This window comes from Bombina bombina, chromosome 2 (assembly GCF_027579735.1).
Source record: "Bombina bombina isolate aBomBom1 chromosome 2, aBomBom1.pri, whole genome shotgun sequence".
NCBI lineage: Eukaryota > Metazoa > Chordata > Amphibia > Anura > Bombinatoridae > Bombina > Bombina bombina.
This window is the reverse complement of record NC_069500.1, coordinates 396,488,295-396,506,565: the sequence shown is the minus strand read 5'-3', so window position 1 is coordinate 396,506,565 and position 18,271 is coordinate 396,488,295. Positions and strand designations below refer to the sequence as shown.

Below are 18,271 nucleotides of genomic sequence, written 5' to 3'. Positions count from 1 at the left end.
TCAGACAACGCAGCCCACCGATTACTGCCGCACTAACGACGGAGTTAAGGGTATTGAGTACACAGTAGGTCCATATAACTTTTGAAAAACCGAACTATTCCCTAAGGAAAAAAGTGATTCACTTATCTAGGTTGAAAACTACTCCTTTCACCCTAGGTAAAGTCTAACCTGGTGACAGCGGCTGGATTCAAACTGCTGGCCTTCCATCTGGTAGGCTGCTTGCTTACCCACTAAGCCACCGAGGATGGTGGTTAAGGGAAACCATTCCTTAAATATAAGGAATGTGGTCCTTCTCCCTGAACGTACTAGGACAGAATACACCTGGATAGAACGAAATCCCGAACAAACTTTTGAACTCTATAGGTTTGTGACATAAGATAAGCATTATCAACATACTCCCAAATGGCAAACGCCTTAAAGGGAGAAGGTTCAGGAAAAAAACATAATTTATGTAAGAACTTACCTGATAAATTCATTTCTTTCATATTAGCAAGAGTCCATGAGCTAGTGACGTATGGGATATACATTCCTACCAGGAGGGGCAAAGTTTCCCAAACCTTAAATGCCTATAAATACACCCCTCACCACACCCACAATTCAGTTTAACGAATAGCCAAGAAGTGGGGTGATAAGAAAAAAGTGCGAAAGCATATAAAATAAGGAATTGGAATAATTGTGCTTTATACAAAAAAATCATAACCACCACAAAAAAGGGCGGGCCTCATGGACTCTTGCTAATATGAAAGAAATGAATTTATCAGGTAAGTTCTTACATAAATTATGTTTTTTCTTTCATGTAATTAGCAAGAGTCCATGAGCTAGTGACGTATGGGATAATGACTACCCAAGATGTGGATCTTTCCACACAAGAGTCACTAGAGAGGTAGGGATAAAATAAAGACAGCCAATTCCTGCTGAAAATAATCCACACCCAAAATAAAGTTTAATGAAAAACATAAGCAGAAGATTCAAACTGAAACCGCTGCCTGAAGTACTTTTCTACCAAAAACTGCTTCAGAAGAAGAAAATACAACAAAATGGTAGAATTTGGTAAAAGTATGCAAAGAGGACCAAGTTGCCGCTTTGCAAATCTGATCAACCGAAGCTTCATTCCTAAACGCCCAGGAAGTAGAAACTGACCTAGTAGAATGAGCTGTAATCCTATGAGGCGGAGTCTTACCCGACTCAACATAGGCAAGATGAATGAAAGATTTCAGCCAAGATGCCAAAGAAATGGCAGAAGTTTTCTGGCCTTTCTAAAACCGGAAAAGATAACAAATAAACTAGAAGTCTTTCGGAAAGACTTAGTAGCTTCAACATAATATTTCAAAGCTCTAATAACATCCAAAGAATGCAACGATTTCTCCTTAGAAATCTTAGGATTAGGACATAATGAAGGAACCACAATGTCTCTACTAATGTTGTTGGAATTCACAACTTGGGTAAAAATTCAAAAGAAGTTCGCAACACCGCCTTATCCTGATGAAAAATCAGAAAAGGAGACTCACAAGAAAGAGCAGATAAATCAGAAACTCTTCTGGCAGAAGAGATGGCCAAAAGGAACAAAACTTTCCAAGAAAGTAATTTAACATCCAATGAATGCATAGATTCAAATGGAGGAGCTTGAAGAGCCCCCAGAACCAAATTCAAACTCCAAGGAGGAGAAATTGACTTAATGACAGGCTTTATACGAACCAAAGCTTGTACAAAACAATGAATATCAGGAAGAATAGCAATCTTTCTGTGAAAAAGAACAGAAAGAGCAGAGATTTGACCTTTCAAGGAACTTGCGGACAAACCCTTATCTAAACCATCCTGAAGAAACTGTAATATTCTCGGTATTCTAAAAGAATGCCAAGAAAAATGATGAGAAAGACACCAAGAAATATAAGTCTTCCAGACTCTATAATATATCTCTCTGGATACAGATTTACGAGCCTGTAACATAGTATTAATCACAGAGTCAGAGAAACCTCTTTGACCAAGAATCAAGCGTTCAATCTCCATACCTTTAAATTCAAGGATTTCAGATCCTGATGGAAAAAAGGACCTTGAGACAAAAGGTCTGGTCTTAACGGAAGAGTCCACGGTTGGCAAGAGGCCATCCGGACAAGATCCGCATACTAAAACCTGTGAGGCCATGCCGGAGCTACCAGCAGAACAAACGAGCATTCCTTCAGAATCTTGGAGATTACTCTTGGAAGAAGAACTAGAGGCGGAAAGATATAGGCAGGATGATACTTCCAAGGAAGTGATAATGCATCCACTGCCTCCGCCTGAGGATCCCGGGATCTGGACAGATACCTGGGAAGTTTCTTGATTAGATGAGAAACCATCAGATCTATTTCTGGAAGTTCCCACATTTGAACAATCTGAAGAAATACCTCTGGGTGAAGAGACCATTCGCCCGGATGCAACGTTTGGCGACTGAGATAATCCGCTTTCCAATTGTCCATACCTGGGATATGAACCGCAGAGATTAGACAGGAGCTGGATTCCGCCCAAACCAAAATTCGAGATACTTCTTTCATAGCCAGAGGACTGTGAGTCCCTCCTTGATGATTGATGTATGCCACAGTTGTGACATTGTCTATCTGAAAACAAATGAACAACTCTCTCTTCAGAAGAGGCCAAGACTGAAGAGCTCTGAAAATTGCACGGAGTTCCAAAATATTGATCGGAAATCTCACCTCCTGAGATTCCCAAACCCCTTGTGCCGTCAGATACCCCCACACAGCTCCCCAACCTGTAAGACTTGCATCTATTGAGATTATAGTCCAGGTCGGAAGAACAAAGAAGCCCCCTGAACTAAAACGATGGCGATCTGTCCACCATGTCAGAGAGTGTCGTAAAATCGGTTTAAAGATATTAATTGAGATATCTTTGAGTAATCCCTGCACCATTGGTTCAGCATACAGAGCTGAAGAGGTCGCATGTGAAAACGAGCAAAGGAGATCGCATCTGATGCGGCAGTCCTAAGACCCAACATTTCCATGCATAAGGCTACCAAAGGGAATGATTGTGACTGAAGGTTTTGACAAGCTGATATCAATGTTAAACTTCTCTTGTCTGACAAGGACAGAGTCATAGACACTGAATTTATCTAGAAACCTAAAAAGGTTACCCTTGTCTGAGGAATCAATGAACTGATTGGTAAATTGATCCTCCAACCATGAACTTGAAGAAACAACACAAGTCGATTCGTATGAGATTCTTCGAAAATGAGAAGACTGAGCAAGTACCAAGATATCGTCCAAATAAGGAAATACCAAAACCCTATTCTCTGACTACAGAAAGAAGGGCACCGAGAACCTTTGAAAAAAATTCTTGGAACTGAGGCTAGGCCAAACGGTAGAGCCACAAAACTGGTAATGCTTGTCTAAAAAGAGAATCTCAGACACTAAAAGTGATCTGGATGAATCGGAATATGCAGATACACATCCTGTAAATCTATTGTAGACATATAATGCCCTTGCTAAACAAAAGGCAGGATAGTCCTACAGTAACCATCTTGAATGTTGGTATCCTAACATAACGATTCAATAATGATAGATCCGGAACTGGTCTGAAGGAATTGACCTTCTTTGGTACAATGAAGAGATAAAATAAAACCCCAGCCCCTGTTCCAGAACTGGAACTGGCATAAATACTCCAGCCAACTCTAGATCTGAAACACATTTCAGAAATGCTGAGCCTTTGCTGTGTTAACTGGGACACGGGAAAGAAAAGAATCTCTTAGCAGGAGGCCTTAACTTGAAGCCAATTCTGTACCTTTCTGAAACAATGTTTCTGAAACCAGAGATTAAGAACGGAATTGATCCAAATTTCTTTGAAGAAAACGTAATCTGCCCCATACCAGCTGAGCTGGAATAAGGGCCGCACCTTCATAGGTATTTAGGAGCTGGCTATAGGTTTCTATAAGGCTTGGACATATTCCAAACTGGAAATAGTTTCTAAACTGATACCGCTCCTGAGGATGAAGGATCAGGCTTTTGTTCCTTGTTGTGAGGAAAGGAACGAAAATGATTATTTACCCTGGAAAGAAATGGAAAGCAAAGTTGACTTAGAAGACATGTCAGTATTCCAAGTTTAATCCATAAAGCTTTTCTAGCTAAAATAGCTAGAGACATATACCTGACATCAACTCTAATGATATCAAAAGATGGTATCACCAATAAAATTATTAGCATGTTATAGAATAATAATAATGCTATAAAATTATGATCTGTTACTTGTTGCGCTAAAGCTTCTAACCAAAAAGTTGAAGCTGCAGCAACATCCGCTAAAAATATAGCAGGTCTAAGAAGATTACCTGAACATAAGTAAGCTTTTCTTAGAAAGGATTCAATTTTCCTATCTAAAGGATCCTTAAATGAAGTACTATCTGTAGTACATTAGCAGGAGTAGAGACAGCCCCATAACCTTAGGGATTTTTGTCCCAAAAAACTCTAATCTGTCAGATGGCACAGGATATAATTTGCTTAAACGTCTAGAAGGAGTAAATAAATTACCCAAATTATTCCATTCCCTGGAAATTACTTCAGAAATAGCATCAGGGAGATAAAACACTTCTGGAATAACTACAGGAGATTTAAAAAACCTTATTTAAACGTTTACATTTAGTATCAAGAGGACCAGAATCCTCTATTTCTAATGCAAATAACACTTCTTTAAGTAAAGAACGAATAAATTCCATCTTGAACAAATACAAAGATTTATCAGCATCAACCTCTGAGACAGAAACCTCTGAACCAGAAGAACCATTATCAGTATCAGAATGATGATGTTCATTTAAAAATTCATCTGAAAAAAGAGAAGTTTTAAAAGACTTTTATGTATACTAGAAGGAGAAATAACAGACATAGCCTTCTTAATGGATTTAAAAAATAAAATCTCTTATGTTATCAGGAACATTCTGAAAATTAGATGTTGACGGAACAGCAACAGGTAATGTAACAGTACTAAAGGAAATTTTATCTGCATTAATAAGTTTGACATGACATGCAATACAAATAACAGCTGGAGAAACAGATACCAAAAGTTTATAGCAGATACACATAGCTTGGTAGCTCCAGCACTGTGCAGTGATTTTCCTGAAGTATCTTCTGACTCAGTTGCAACGTGGAACATCTTGCAATATGTAAAAGAAAAAAACAACATATAAAGCAAAATTGATCAAATTCCTTAAATGACAGTTTCAGGAATGGGAAAAAAATGCCAGTGAACAAGCTTCTAGCAACCAGAAGCAATAAATAATGAGACTTAAATAATGTGGAGACAAAAATGACGCCCATATTTCTTAGCGCCAAAAAAGACGCCCACATTATTTGGCGCCTAAATGCTTTTGGCGCCAAAAATGACGCCACATCCGGAACGCCGACATTTTTTACGCAAAAAAACGTCAAAAAATGACGCAACTTCCGGCGACACGTATGACGCCGGAAACAGAAAAAAAATTTTGCGCCAAAAAAGTCTGCGCCAAGAATGACGCAATAAAATGAAGCATTTTCTGCCCCCGCGAGCCTAACAGCCCACAGGAAAAAAGTCAAATTTTTTAAGGTAAGAAAAAATGATTGAAACAAATGCATTTATCCCAAATATGAAACTGACTGTCTGAAAAACAGAATTTATGTTTACCTGATAAATTACTTTCTCCAACGGTGTGTCCGGTCCACGGCGTCATCCTTACTTGTGGGATATTCTCTTCCCCAACAGGAAATGGCAAAGAGCCCAGCAAAGCTGGTCACATGATCCCTCCTAGGCTCCGCCTACCCCAGTCATTCGACCGACGTTAAGGAGGAATATTTGCATAGGAGAAACCATATGATACCGTGGTGACTGTAGTTAAAGAAAATAAATTATCAGACCTGATTAAAAAACCAGGGCGGGCCGTGGACCGGACACACCGTTGGAGAAAGTAATTTATCAGGTAAACATAAATTCTGTTTTCTCCAACATAGGTGTGTCCGGTCCACGGCGTCATCCTTACTTGTGGGAACCAATACCAAAGCTTTAGGACACGGATGAAGGGAGGGAGCAAATCAGGTCACCTAAATGGAAGGCACCACGGCTTGCAAAACCTTTCTCCCAAAAATAGCCTCAGAAGAAGCAAAAGTATCAAACTTGTAAAATTTGGTAAAAGTGTGCAGTGAAGACCAAGTCGCTGCCCTACATATCTGATCAACAGAAGCCTCGTTCTTGAAGGCCCATGTGGAAGCCACAGCCCTAGTGGAATGAGCTGTGATTCTTTCAGGAGGCTGCCGTCCGGCAGTCACATAAGCCAATCTGATGATGCTTTTAATCCAAAAAGAGACAGAGGTAGAAGTTGCTTTTTGACCTCTCCTTTTACCAGAATAAACAACAAACAAGGAAGATGTTTGTCTAAAATCCTTTGTAGCATCTAAATAGAATTTTAGAGCGCGAACAACATCCAAATTGTGCAACAAACGTTCCTTCTTCGAAACTGGTTTCGGACACAAAGAAGGCACGACTATCTCCTGGTTAATGTTTTTGTTAGAAACAACTTTTGGAAGAAAACCAGGTTTAGTACGTAAAACCACCTTATCTGCATGGAACACCAGATAAGGAGGAGAACACTGCAGAGCAGATAATTCTGAAACTCTTCTAGCAGAAGAAATTGCAACCAAAAACAAAACTTTCCAAGATAATAACTTAATATCAACGGAATGTAAGGGTTCAAACGGAACCCCCTGAAGAACTGAAAGAACTAAGTTGAGACTCCAAGGAGGAGTCAAAGGTTTGTAAACAGGCTTGATTCTAACCAGAGCCTGAACAAAGGCTTGAACATCTGGCACAGCTGCCAGCTTTTTGTGAAGTAACACAGACAAGGCAGAAATCTGTCCCTTCAAGGAACTTGCAGATAATCCTTTCTCCAATCCTTCTTGAAGAAAGGATAGAATCTTAGGAATCTTTACCTTGTCCCAAGGGAATCCTTTAGATTCACACCAACAGATATATTTTTCTAGTTACAGGCTTTCTGGCCTGAACAAGAGTATCAATAACAGAATCTGAGAACCCTCGTTTTGATAAGATCAAGCGTTCAATCTCCAAGCAGTCAGCTGGAGTGAGACCAGATTCGGATGTTCGAACGGACCTTGAACAAGAAGGTCTCGTCTCAAAGGTAGCTTCCATGGTGGAGCCGATGACATATTCACCAGATCTGCATACCAAGTCCTGCGTGGCCACGCAGGAGCTATCAAGATCACCGACGCCCTCTCCTGATTGATCCTGGCTACCAGCCTGGGGATGAGAGGAAACGGCGGGAATACATAAGCTAGTTTGAAGGTCCAAGGTGCTACTAGTGCATCTACTAGAGTCGCCTTGGGATCCCTGGATCTGGACCCGTAGCAAGGAACCTTGAAGTTCTGACGAGAGGCCATCAGATCCATGTCTGGAATGCCCCACAGTTGAGTAATTTGGGCAAAGATTTCCGGATGGAGTTCCCACTCCCCCGGATGTAATGTCTGACGACTCAGAAAATCCGCTTCCCAATTTTCCACTCCTGGGATGTGGATTGCAGATAGGTGGCAGGAGTGAGTCTCCGCCCATTGAATGATTTTGGTCACTTCTTCCATCGCCAGGGAACTCCTTGTTCCCCCCTGATGGTTGATGTACGCAACAGTCGTCATGTTGTCTGATTGAAACCGTATGAACTTGGCCTTTGCTAGCTGAGGCCAAGCCTTGAGAGCATTGAATATCGCTCTCAGTTCCAGAATATTTATCGGTAGAAGAGATTCTTCCCGAGACCAAAGACCCTGAGCTTTCAGGGGTCCCCAGACCGCGCCCCAGCCCATCAGACTGGCGTCGGTCGTGACAATGACCCACTCTGGTCTGCGGAAGCTCATCCCTTGTGACAGGTTGTCCAGGGACAGCCACCAACGGAGTGAGTCTCTGGTCCTCTGATTTACTTGTATCTTCGGAGACAAGTCTGTATAGTCCCCATTCCACTGACTGAGCATGCACAGTTGTAATGGTCTTAGATGAATGCGCGCAAAGGGAACTATGTCCATTGCCGCTACCATCAAACCTATTACTTCCATGCACTGCGCTATGGAAGGAAGAGGAACGGAATGAAGTGTTTGACAAGAGTTTAGAAGTTTTGTTTTTCTGGCCTCTGTCAGAAAAATCCTCATTTCTAAGGAGTCTATTATTGTTCCCAAGAAGGGAACCCTTGTCGACGGAGATAGAGAACTCTTTTCCACGTTCACTTTCCATCCGTGAGATCTGAGAAAGGCCAGGACTATGTCCGTGTGAGCCTTTGCTTGAGGAAGGGACGACGCTTGAATCAGAATGTCGTCCAAGTAAGGAACTACTGCAATGCCCCTTGGTCTTAGTACCGCTAGAAGGGACCCTAGTACCTTTGTGAAAATCCCTGGAGCAGTGGCTAATCCGAAAGGAAGCGCCACGAACTGGTAATGCTTGTCCAGGAATGCGAACCTTAGGAACCGATGATGTTCCTTGTGGATAGGAATATGTAGATACGCATCCTTTAAATCCACCGTGGTCATGAATTGACCTTCCTGGATGGAAGGAAGAATTGTTCGAATGGTTTCCATTTTGAACGATGGAACCTTGAGAAACTTGTTTAAGATCTTGAGATCTAAGATTGGTCTGAATGTTCCCTCTTTTTTGGGAACTATGAACAGATTGGAGTAGAACCCCATCCCTTGTTCTCCTAATGGAACAGGATGAATCACTCCCATTTTTAACAGGTCTTCTACACAATGTAAGAATGCCTGTCTCTTTATGTGGTCTGAAGACAATTGAGACCTGTGGAACCTCCCCCTTGGGGGAAGCCCCTTGAATTCCAGAAGATAACCTTGGGAGACTATTTCTAGTGCCCAAGGATCCAGAACATCTCTTGCCCAAGCCTGAGCGAAGAGAGAGAGTCTGCCCCCCACCAGATCCGGTCCCAGATCGGGGGCCAACATTTCATGCTGTCTTGGTAGCAGTGGCAGGTTTCTTGGCCTGCTTTCCCTTGTTCCAGCCTTGCATTGGTCTCCAGGCTGGCTTGGCTTGAGAAGTATTACCCTCTTGCTTAGAGGACGTAGCACTTGGGGCTGGTCCGTTTCTACGAAAGGGACGAAAATTAGGTTTATTTTTGGCCTTGAAAGACCTATCCTGAGGAAGGGCATGGCCCTTACCCCCAGTGATATCAGAGATAATCTCTTTCAAGTCCGGGCCAAACAGCGTTTTCCCCTTGAAAGGAATGTTAAGTAGTTTGTTCTTGGAAGACGCATCCGCTGACCAAGATTTCAACCAAAGCGCTCTGCGCGCCACAATAGCAAACCCAGAATTTTTCGCCGCTAACCTAGCCAATTGCAAAGTGGCGTCTAGGGTGAAAGAATTAGCCAATTTGAGAGCACGGATTCTGTCCATAATCTCCTCATAAGGAGGAGAATCACTATCGATCGCCTTTACTAGCTCATCGAACCAGAAACACGCGGCTGTAGTGACAGGGACAATGCATGAAATTGGTTGTAGAAGGTAACCTTGCTGAACAAACATCTTTTTAAGCAAACCTTCTAATTTTTTATCCATAGGATCTTTGAAAGCACAACTATCTTCTATGGGTATAGTGGTGCGTTTGTTTAAAGTAGAAACCGCCCCCTCGACCTTAGGGACTGTCTGCCATAAGTCCTTTCTGGGGTCGACCATAGGAAACAATTTTTTAAATATGGGGGGAGGGACGAAAGGTATACCGGGCCTTTCCCATTCTTTATTTACAATGTCCGCCACCCGCTTGGGTATAGGAAAAGCTTCTGGGAGCCCCGGGACCTCTAGGAACTTGTCCATTTTACATAGTTTCTCTGGGATGATCAAATTCTCACAATCATCCAGAGTGGATAATACCTCCTTAAGCAGAGCGCGGAGATGTTCCAACTTAAATTTAAATGTAATCACATCGGGTTCAGCTTGTTGAGAAATTTTCCCTGAATCTGAAATTTCTCCCTCAGACAAAACCTCCCTGGCCCCCTCAGACTGGTGTAGGGGCATTTCAGAACCATTATCATCAGCGTCCTCATGCTCTTCAGTATCTAAAACAGAGCAGTCGCGCTTACGCTGATAAGTGGGCATTTTGGCTAAAATGTTTTTGATAGAATTATCCATTACAGCCGTTAATTGTTGCATAGTAAGGAGTATTGGCGCGCTAGATGTACTAGGGGCCTCCTGAGTGGGCAAGACTGGTGTAGACGAAGGAGGGAATGATGCAGTACCATGCTTACTCCCCTCACTTGAGGAATCATCTTGGGCATCATTTTCAGTGTCACATAAATCACATCTATTTAAATGAGAAGGAACCTTGGCTTCCCCACATTCAGAACACAGTCTATCTGGTAGTTCAGACATGTTAAACAGGCATAAACTTGATAACAAAGTACAAAAAACGTTTTAAAATAAAACCGTTACTGTCACTTTAAATTTTAAACTGAACACACTTTATTACTGCAATTGCGAAAAAGTATGAAGGAATTGTTCAAAATTCACCAAAATTTCACCACAGTGTCTTAAAGCCTTAAAAGTATTGCACACCAAATTTGGAAGCTTTAACCCTTAAAATAACGGAACCGGAGCCGTTTTTATCTTTAACCCCTTTACAGTCCCTGGTATCTGCTTTGCTGAGACCCAACCAAGCCCAAAGGGGAATACGATACCAAATGACGCCTTCAGAAAGTCTTTTCTATGTATCAGAGCTCCTCACACATGCAACTGCATGTCATGCTTCTCAAAAACAAGTGCGCAATACCGGCGCGAAAATGAGGCTCTGCCTATGATTAGGGAAAGCCCCTAGAGAATAAGGTGTCTAAAACAGTGCCTGCCGATATTATTTTACAAAAATACCCAGATTAAATGATTCCTCAAGGCTAAATATGTGTATATATGAATCGATTTAGCCCAGAAAATGTCTACAGTCTTAATAAGCCCTTGTGAAGCCCTTATTTACTGTCTGAATAAAAATGGCTTACCGGATCCCATAGGGAAAATGACAGCTTCCAGCATTACATCGTCTTGTTAGAATGTGTCATACCTCAAGCAGCAAAAGACTGCTCACTGTTCCCCCAACTGAAGTTAATTCCTCTCAACAGTCCTGTGTGGAACAGCCATGGATTTTAGTAACGGTTGCTAAAATCATTTTCCTCTTACAAACAGAAATCTTCATCTCTTTTCTGTTTCAGAGTAAATAGTACATACCAGCACTATTTTAAAATAACAAACTCTTGATTGAATAATAAAAACTACAGTTAAACACTAAAAAACTCTAAGCCATCTCCGTGGAGATGTTGCCTGTACAACGGCAAAGAGAATGACTGGGGTAGGCGGAGCCTAGGAGGGATCATGTGACCAGCTTTGCTGGGCTCTTTGCCATTTCCTGTTGGGGAAGAGAATATCCCACAAGTAAGGATGACGCCGTGGACCGGACACACCTATGTTGGAGAAAATAAGGAATGTTGAACATTCTGAGTCAAGGCAAATAAATGTTTGAATACATATATTTAGAACTTTATAAATAAAGTGCCCAACCATAGCTTAGAGTGTCACAGAAAATAAGATTTACTTACCCCAGGACACTCATCTACATGTTTGTAGAAAGCCAAACCAGTACTGAAACGAGAATCAGCAGAGGTAATGGTATATATAAGAGTATATCGTCGATCTGAAAAGGGAGGTAAGAGATGAATCTCTACGACCGATAACAGAGAACCTATGAAATAGACCCCGTAGAAGGAGATCACTGCATTCAAATAGGCAATACTCTCCTCACATCCCTCTGACATTCACTGCACGCTGAGAGGAAAACCGGGCTCCAACTTGCTGCGGAGCGCATATCAACGTAGAATCTAGCACAAACTTACTTCACCACCTCCATCGGAGGCAAAGTTTGTAAAACTGAATTGTGGGTGTGGTGAGGGGTGTATTTATAGGCATTTAAGGTTTGGGAAACTTTGCCCCTCCTGGTAGGAATGTATATCCCATACGTCACTAGCTCATGGACTCTTGCTAATTACATGAAAGAAAAAGGAGTGTAATATTATAATGAAAATATACAAAAAAAACAGTTACTGTCACTTTAAATTTTAAACGTAACATTAAGTTATGTGTGTACACGTTCCATTATAAACACAAAGCTGAATTGCTCAAACAGCTGAAATGCATCAAATACTCAAGGTTGTTCCCCTCCACGAAAATCTTTAGAAAAGGTAAAAGATTTATTCAATCTGAAGAGAGACAAGAGTAGTACTGTGACTTGAAATAGCACATTAACCAAAAAAAGAAGGTACACCATCATCCATGTATTTGCATCAAAAAATAAATGTGCTGCTATATGTGTGTCGTATAACACAGAACCCCCCCGAGTTCAACTTAGCCCATAGGAGTCTGTCTGTAATCGGATGGGGCACTGACAGATAACATGCATCCGAATTAGTTTCTTACATACTGCGTGTCTGTGAAGCTTCTCTGCCATATGCCTAACGCAGAAGAGAACAGTATCCAGCTCACTTAAGACACTCTCACATAAAAAGTGCAAAGCCTCTCAACTATATGCTATAATACAGCAGAGAAGGCAGCTGGCGTCCATTCAAAAAATTTGTACAAAAGGCGCGCAAACAATGGCGCGAACCTTAGCTCCGCCCATCACGGGCGCATCAAGTTAAACTCTCGTTCTGCTAATTTGAGACAAATGGAGCTGTCGGGAGAACCATGTATGCAAAATAATAAATAAATCCCCCTAGTCAGCTCGCAATGTAAAACCAGCTGTTGGGAACAGGAACAAGACATATAACCTCTACAAGGAATTCTCCCTATTGGATGCCTCTTTAAGCTGTAGGGAGTGGGACATGTAAAACACATATCATACATAATAAAGTAAACCTCCCTGCCAGTTGCCATATTTGTTAATATGAGCAGTAGGAAGCAAGACATATATAACAGTTTGCATGTGCAAAAAAATAAGTCTCCCTGTCGGCTGTTAGACTTGTAAATATAAGCCGATGGGAGCCAGTACATGTAGTAACGTGTCTAATACATTTCTGTGAGATTTAGCTAACAACCCTTTGGGAGCATATGTAAAACACAGTATATGCCACTATAACCTTTGAGTGCTGCCTTTCTAATAACCTGGCTGTCAGTGATAGCCTGACACCGCAGCTGCAGCATAGACCGGAGACTCAAAAGAGAAGAGCGCACATACTATCGCCATCCGACCAGCCCCGCCCCTTGTGGGCGTTACATACTCCAACTCCCGGCCGCCATTGTTTTTTTAAGTATGGGCGCCGGGGACAAAAAAAAAAAAAGGAGTATAACGTTATTTGTTAAAGAGCCATGTGATAAATTGATCTCTGTGCAATCTCCCGGGCACCCTGCTTTAAATAAAGGCACCGGGAGACAAGTATAAAACACACAATATAGGTTCTAACAAGACACACAATTGTAACCAACAGCTCATGAAAATCAAATTAGAGCTCAATATCAAATCTCCCGGTCTGTCTCAATATCATACAGGAGACTACCGGGAAATGAGACACATGTAAACTCCTAGCTGCCTTAAGTCTCCTAATAAACTAGGAGAAACTTCCACGTATTTCCATGAGGTATAGAAAAATAAAGTGCCCAGGCCTTTTTCTGAGATGCTTCACCCCCAGAAATAAAGACAGCACTTACCTCATTCTGCCCGACAGCAAAGGCATCCCATCCGGCTTGCGAGGTCCTAATTTTCTCCTCACATTGGCCTGTGGAAATAAAAAGTAACAAGTTTTTGGTATATATATATATGGGAGGCGCAGTGAGAATTATGTCCCACAAGTTCCCATTGCTTTAAAGCCACCAAATGCTCTACTGTAGAGACTGATCTGGACTAGGCTACACCCTAGAACAAAGTAGCACTCTCTGGCACTACTTTAAAAATTATAAACTCTTGATTGAAGAATCCATACTAACACCTCACTTTGCCATCTCCTATTTTACTAACACAGGCAAAGAGAATGACTGGAGTGGGAGGGAAGGGAGGAGCTATATATACAGCTCTGCTGCTCTTTGCCGCCTCCTGCTGACCAGGAGGTGAATATCCCACAAGTAAGGATGAAATCCGTGGACTCATTATACCTTTAAAAAGAAAAATTAATATATGGCAATGTTGTTGTTTTCTGTAAGATAACCCTTTTATGGGAAATGTAATGCTTCCATCATAACAAGAAAAAAAAAAGGAAAAATGACCAGCTAGGCAACAATTTAAAAATACAATTAAACACAAGTAGTGGTAGTAATAAAATAAAACAAGAATAATGAAACATAGAATTTCATACCTGAGTACTAGGGATACCTTCTTTTTGCATAAAAAAATGTTTCTTAAATTCATAATATGGATTGTACTGGTGCCATGGTTGCATGAACTCAAACCTAAATAAATATAGGGTACAAATTAATTTTATTCAATAAATTATTCATAATTTACTAATACTATAAAAACCTATGCACATGTGTAAGTTGTATTATTGTACCATAAAAACAAAACAACAAAAAAACAACTAACATTTAGAATGAAATAAATTGTTCAATGTGTCACTGGGATTCATACATCGCCTTGCAGTAAAGCATAAATATAAATTACAACAGGTCTGATATTTCTATTTTGTTGGATAGATTATTCGTGTGGAGTACCGTTTATTGTTCATAATTTATGTACATGCTAATATTGTTGATGCCTATTTTTTGTTACTTTTTCCTTTCTTGTTTTCTCTTAGAAAAAAAAAAAAATTCTGACCAAGAATTATATACATACAAGTATTGCAAACTATATTAATCTATTTTACAAAATATTTTTAATATAATAATAAAAAAGAAATCTTGTTCGCACGCACACTTTTTAGTTGTACTGGGGGGAAAAAAACAAAACTTTCATTGACTTGGGCTAATTTGTTTCAATGATGACAAAATATGCCTCTGCATTATCATGTAGTGAGGTGCTCACCATATGAATGAACTACACATTATCATAATATAAAGTCCAACATAGCATATGTTGTTTGAAGTAAACTCCAATTTAAATTTAACCCCTTAATGACCAGACCATTTTTCAATTTTCTTACCCTTAATGACTATTTTCTGCTGTGTTTGTGTTTAGCTGTAATTTTCCTATTATTCATTTACTTTACCCACACTTATTATATACCGTTTTTCTCGCCATTAAATGGAATTTCTAGAGATACCATTATTTTCATCATATCTTATAATTTCCTATAAACATTTTTATAAAATATGAGGAAAAAAATGGAAAAAAACACACTTTTCTAACTTTGACCCCAAAAATCTGTTACACATCTACAATCACCAAAAAACACCCATGCTAAATAGTTTCTAAATTTTGTCCTGAGTTTAGAAATACCCAATGTTTACATGTTCTTTACTTTTTTTGCAAGTTATAGGGCAATAAATACAAGCAGCACTTTGCTATTTCCAAACCACTTTTTTTCAAAATTAGTGCTAGTTACATTGGAACCCTGATATCTGTCAGGAAAACCTGAATAACCCTTGACATGTATATATTTTTTTTTAGAAGACATCCCAAGATATTGATCTAGGTCCATTTTGGTATATTTCATGCCACCATTTCACCGCCAAATGTGATCAAATAAAAAAAAAAAAAAGTTCACTTTTTCACAAATTTTGTCACAAACTTTAGGTTTCCCACTGAAATTATTTACAAACAGCTTCTGCAATTAAGGCACAAATGGTTGTAAATGCTTCTTTGGGATCCCCTTTGTTCAGAAATAGCAGACTTATATGGCTTTGGGGTTGCTTTTTGGTAATTAGAAGGCCGCTAAATGGCGCTGTGCACCACACGTGTTTAATGCCCAGCAGTGAAGGGGTTAATTAGGGAGCTTGTAGGGTTAATTTTAGATTTAGTGTAGTGTAGTAGACAACCCCAAGTATTGATCTAGGCCCATTTTGATATATTTCATGCCACCATTTCACCGCCAAATGCGAGCAAATTATAAAAAAAAAAAAATAATTTTTCACAATTTTAGGCTTCTCACTGAAAGTATTTACAAACAGCTTGTGCTATTATGGCACAAATTGTTGTAAAAGCTTCTTTGGGATCCCCTTTGTTCAGAAATAGACTTATATGGCTTTGGCATTGCTTTTTGGTAATTAGAAGGCCGCTAAATGCTGCAGCGCACCACACGTAAATTATGCCCAGCAGTGAAGGGGTTAATTAGGTAGGTTGTAGGGAGCTTGCAGGGTTAATTTTAGCTTTAGGGTAGAGATCAGCCTCCCACCTGACACATCCCACCCCCTGATCCCTCCCAAACAGCTCTCTTCCCTCCCCCAACCCACAATAGTCCCCGCCATCTTAAGTACTGGCAGAAAGTCTGCCAGTACTAAATAAAAGGAGTTTTTTTTTTTTTTTTTTAATAAAAAAAATAAAATATTTTAGCTGTGATGGACCCCTGCCTTAGCCCCAACCTCCATGATCCCCCCCCCCCCCAGCTCTCTAACCCTCTCCCCTACCTAATTGCCGCCATCTTGGGTACTGGCAGCTGTCTGCCAGTACCCAATTTGCCCCAAAAACAAAAGTTTTTCCTCTTTTGCAATTTTTTATGTTTTCTGTAGTGTAGCAGCCCCCCACAATACCCCTATCCCCCTCCCAGATCCTTTTATATTAACTTTTTTTTAAACTTTTTTTCCCCCTCTTCCCTCCTCATTGGTGTCAGTGGCCAGCTAATGCGCTAATGCTCGCACGCGCGCCCCCCGCATGCTCCCGGCACCCGGCGTGCACATTGCACTTACAGGAACCGGATGCCGGGTAGCGATGGGCCGCCCACCCGCCTCCCTGTTATGCTCCCACCCACCAACAAACCGGCACCATCGCTACCGGTGCAGAGAGGACCACAGAGTGGCTCTCTCTGCATCGGAGTCTTCTAAAAAGGTATTGCAGGATGCCTCCATATGGAGGCATCACTGCAATACCCTGAGAGCTGCTGGAAGCGATTGCGATCGCTTCCAGCACTCTGTTAGACAACTGACGTACCAGGTACGTCTATTGTCATTAACTGGTTGTTTTTGCATGACGTACCTGGTACGTCAGTTGTCATTAAGGGGTTAAAAGTGAGACTTATTGCACACCTGTAACTATGTTTTGTTCCCTACAAAGAGGTTAAACAGTATTACAAGTCACAATGCATTGCAATTACTGAGCAGGACGTTGTTAGTGGGGCCAACCAGGAGCTCCATACGTATGTAACTACCATGTCCTTCACAGAAGGGGCAATGTATCACTTGAGGGGATGATCGCAGGGGTTAAACACAGTTACAGGCAGGTATCAGAGCAATAACAAATGCTTTCATGTATTTGTTTTATTCTTGCATTAAGATGTAGCCACCTCCAAAAATAAACAAAATCTGGATGTGATTAGGTTTCTCTATCAAATAAAAATGGCCTACAATCATATGAAACAACGTCTCTTACCTTGTATCATTCTTTGCTAGAACACTGGTTTCAAATTTGATTCCATTTCTAGCTACATACTGAGCTAGTTTGTCAATAACAGGCTGGATGTCAGGAGGTGGGGGAATTATGGCAACCACAGGAGTTAGCGAGCTAAAGAAAACATAAGAGTAATTAAGACAGATATGCCTTTAGTCTTAAAGGGATAGTAAACATTTGCTTTTATGATTCAGATAGAACATACAATTTTAAACAACTTTCCAATTTAATTCTATTAAATTTTCTTCATTCTCTTGTTATCTATTGCTGAAGGGACAGCATTGCACTACTGACAGGAAGCTGAAAAAAGAAAATGTATGCTTACCTGATAAATTTATTTCCTCTTGGACATGACGAGTCCACTGATCATCTCATTACTTATGGGATATTCACCTCCTGGTCAACAGGAGGTGGCAAAGAGCACCTACAGCAAAGCTGTTAAATAGCTCCTCCCTTCCCTCTCACTCCAGTCATTCGACCGAAGTTAGTAAGGGAAAGGGAAAAACTAAAGATGCAGAGGTGTCTCTAGTTTTAGAAAAATATCATCCTGTCTAAAAAACAGGGCGGGCCGTGGACTCATCATGTCCAAGAGGAAATAAATTTATCAGGTAAGCATAAATTTTCTTTTCCTCTTAAGAACATGACGAGTCCACGGATCATCTCATTACTTATGGGATACAATACCCAAGCTTAGAGGACACATATGATACGGGAGGGACAAGACAGGATACCTAAACGGAAGGCACCACTGCTTGAAGAACCTTT

General features: G+C 40.7%; 1 protein-coding gene and 1 non-coding gene across 4 annotated transcripts in view; both read right to left on the bottom strand.

The window, feature by feature from the left end:
- The window catches only part of SFSWAP (splicing factor SWAP), a 589,383-nt gene that overhangs the window by 418,806 nt on the left and 152,306 nt on the right, over positions 1-18,271 (bottom strand). For all 3 annotated transcript variants that reach the window (XM_053701863.1, XM_053701864.1, XM_053701865.1), the window contains 2 exons: positions 17,489-17,620; positions 14,325-14,418 (listed from right to left, as the gene is read on the bottom strand). In XM_053701863.1, the coding sequence (XP_053557838.1) occupies positions 14,325-14,418; positions 17,489-17,620 (226 nt within the window). The remainder of the gene's footprint in view (positions 1-14,324; positions 14,419-17,488; positions 17,621-18,271) is intronic.
- LOC128650637 (U5 spliceosomal RNA) lies at positions 12,140-12,259 on the bottom strand. The gene has a single exon (XR_008400912.1). It is a non-coding gene; the product is annotated as a U5 spliceosomal RNA (small nuclear RNA).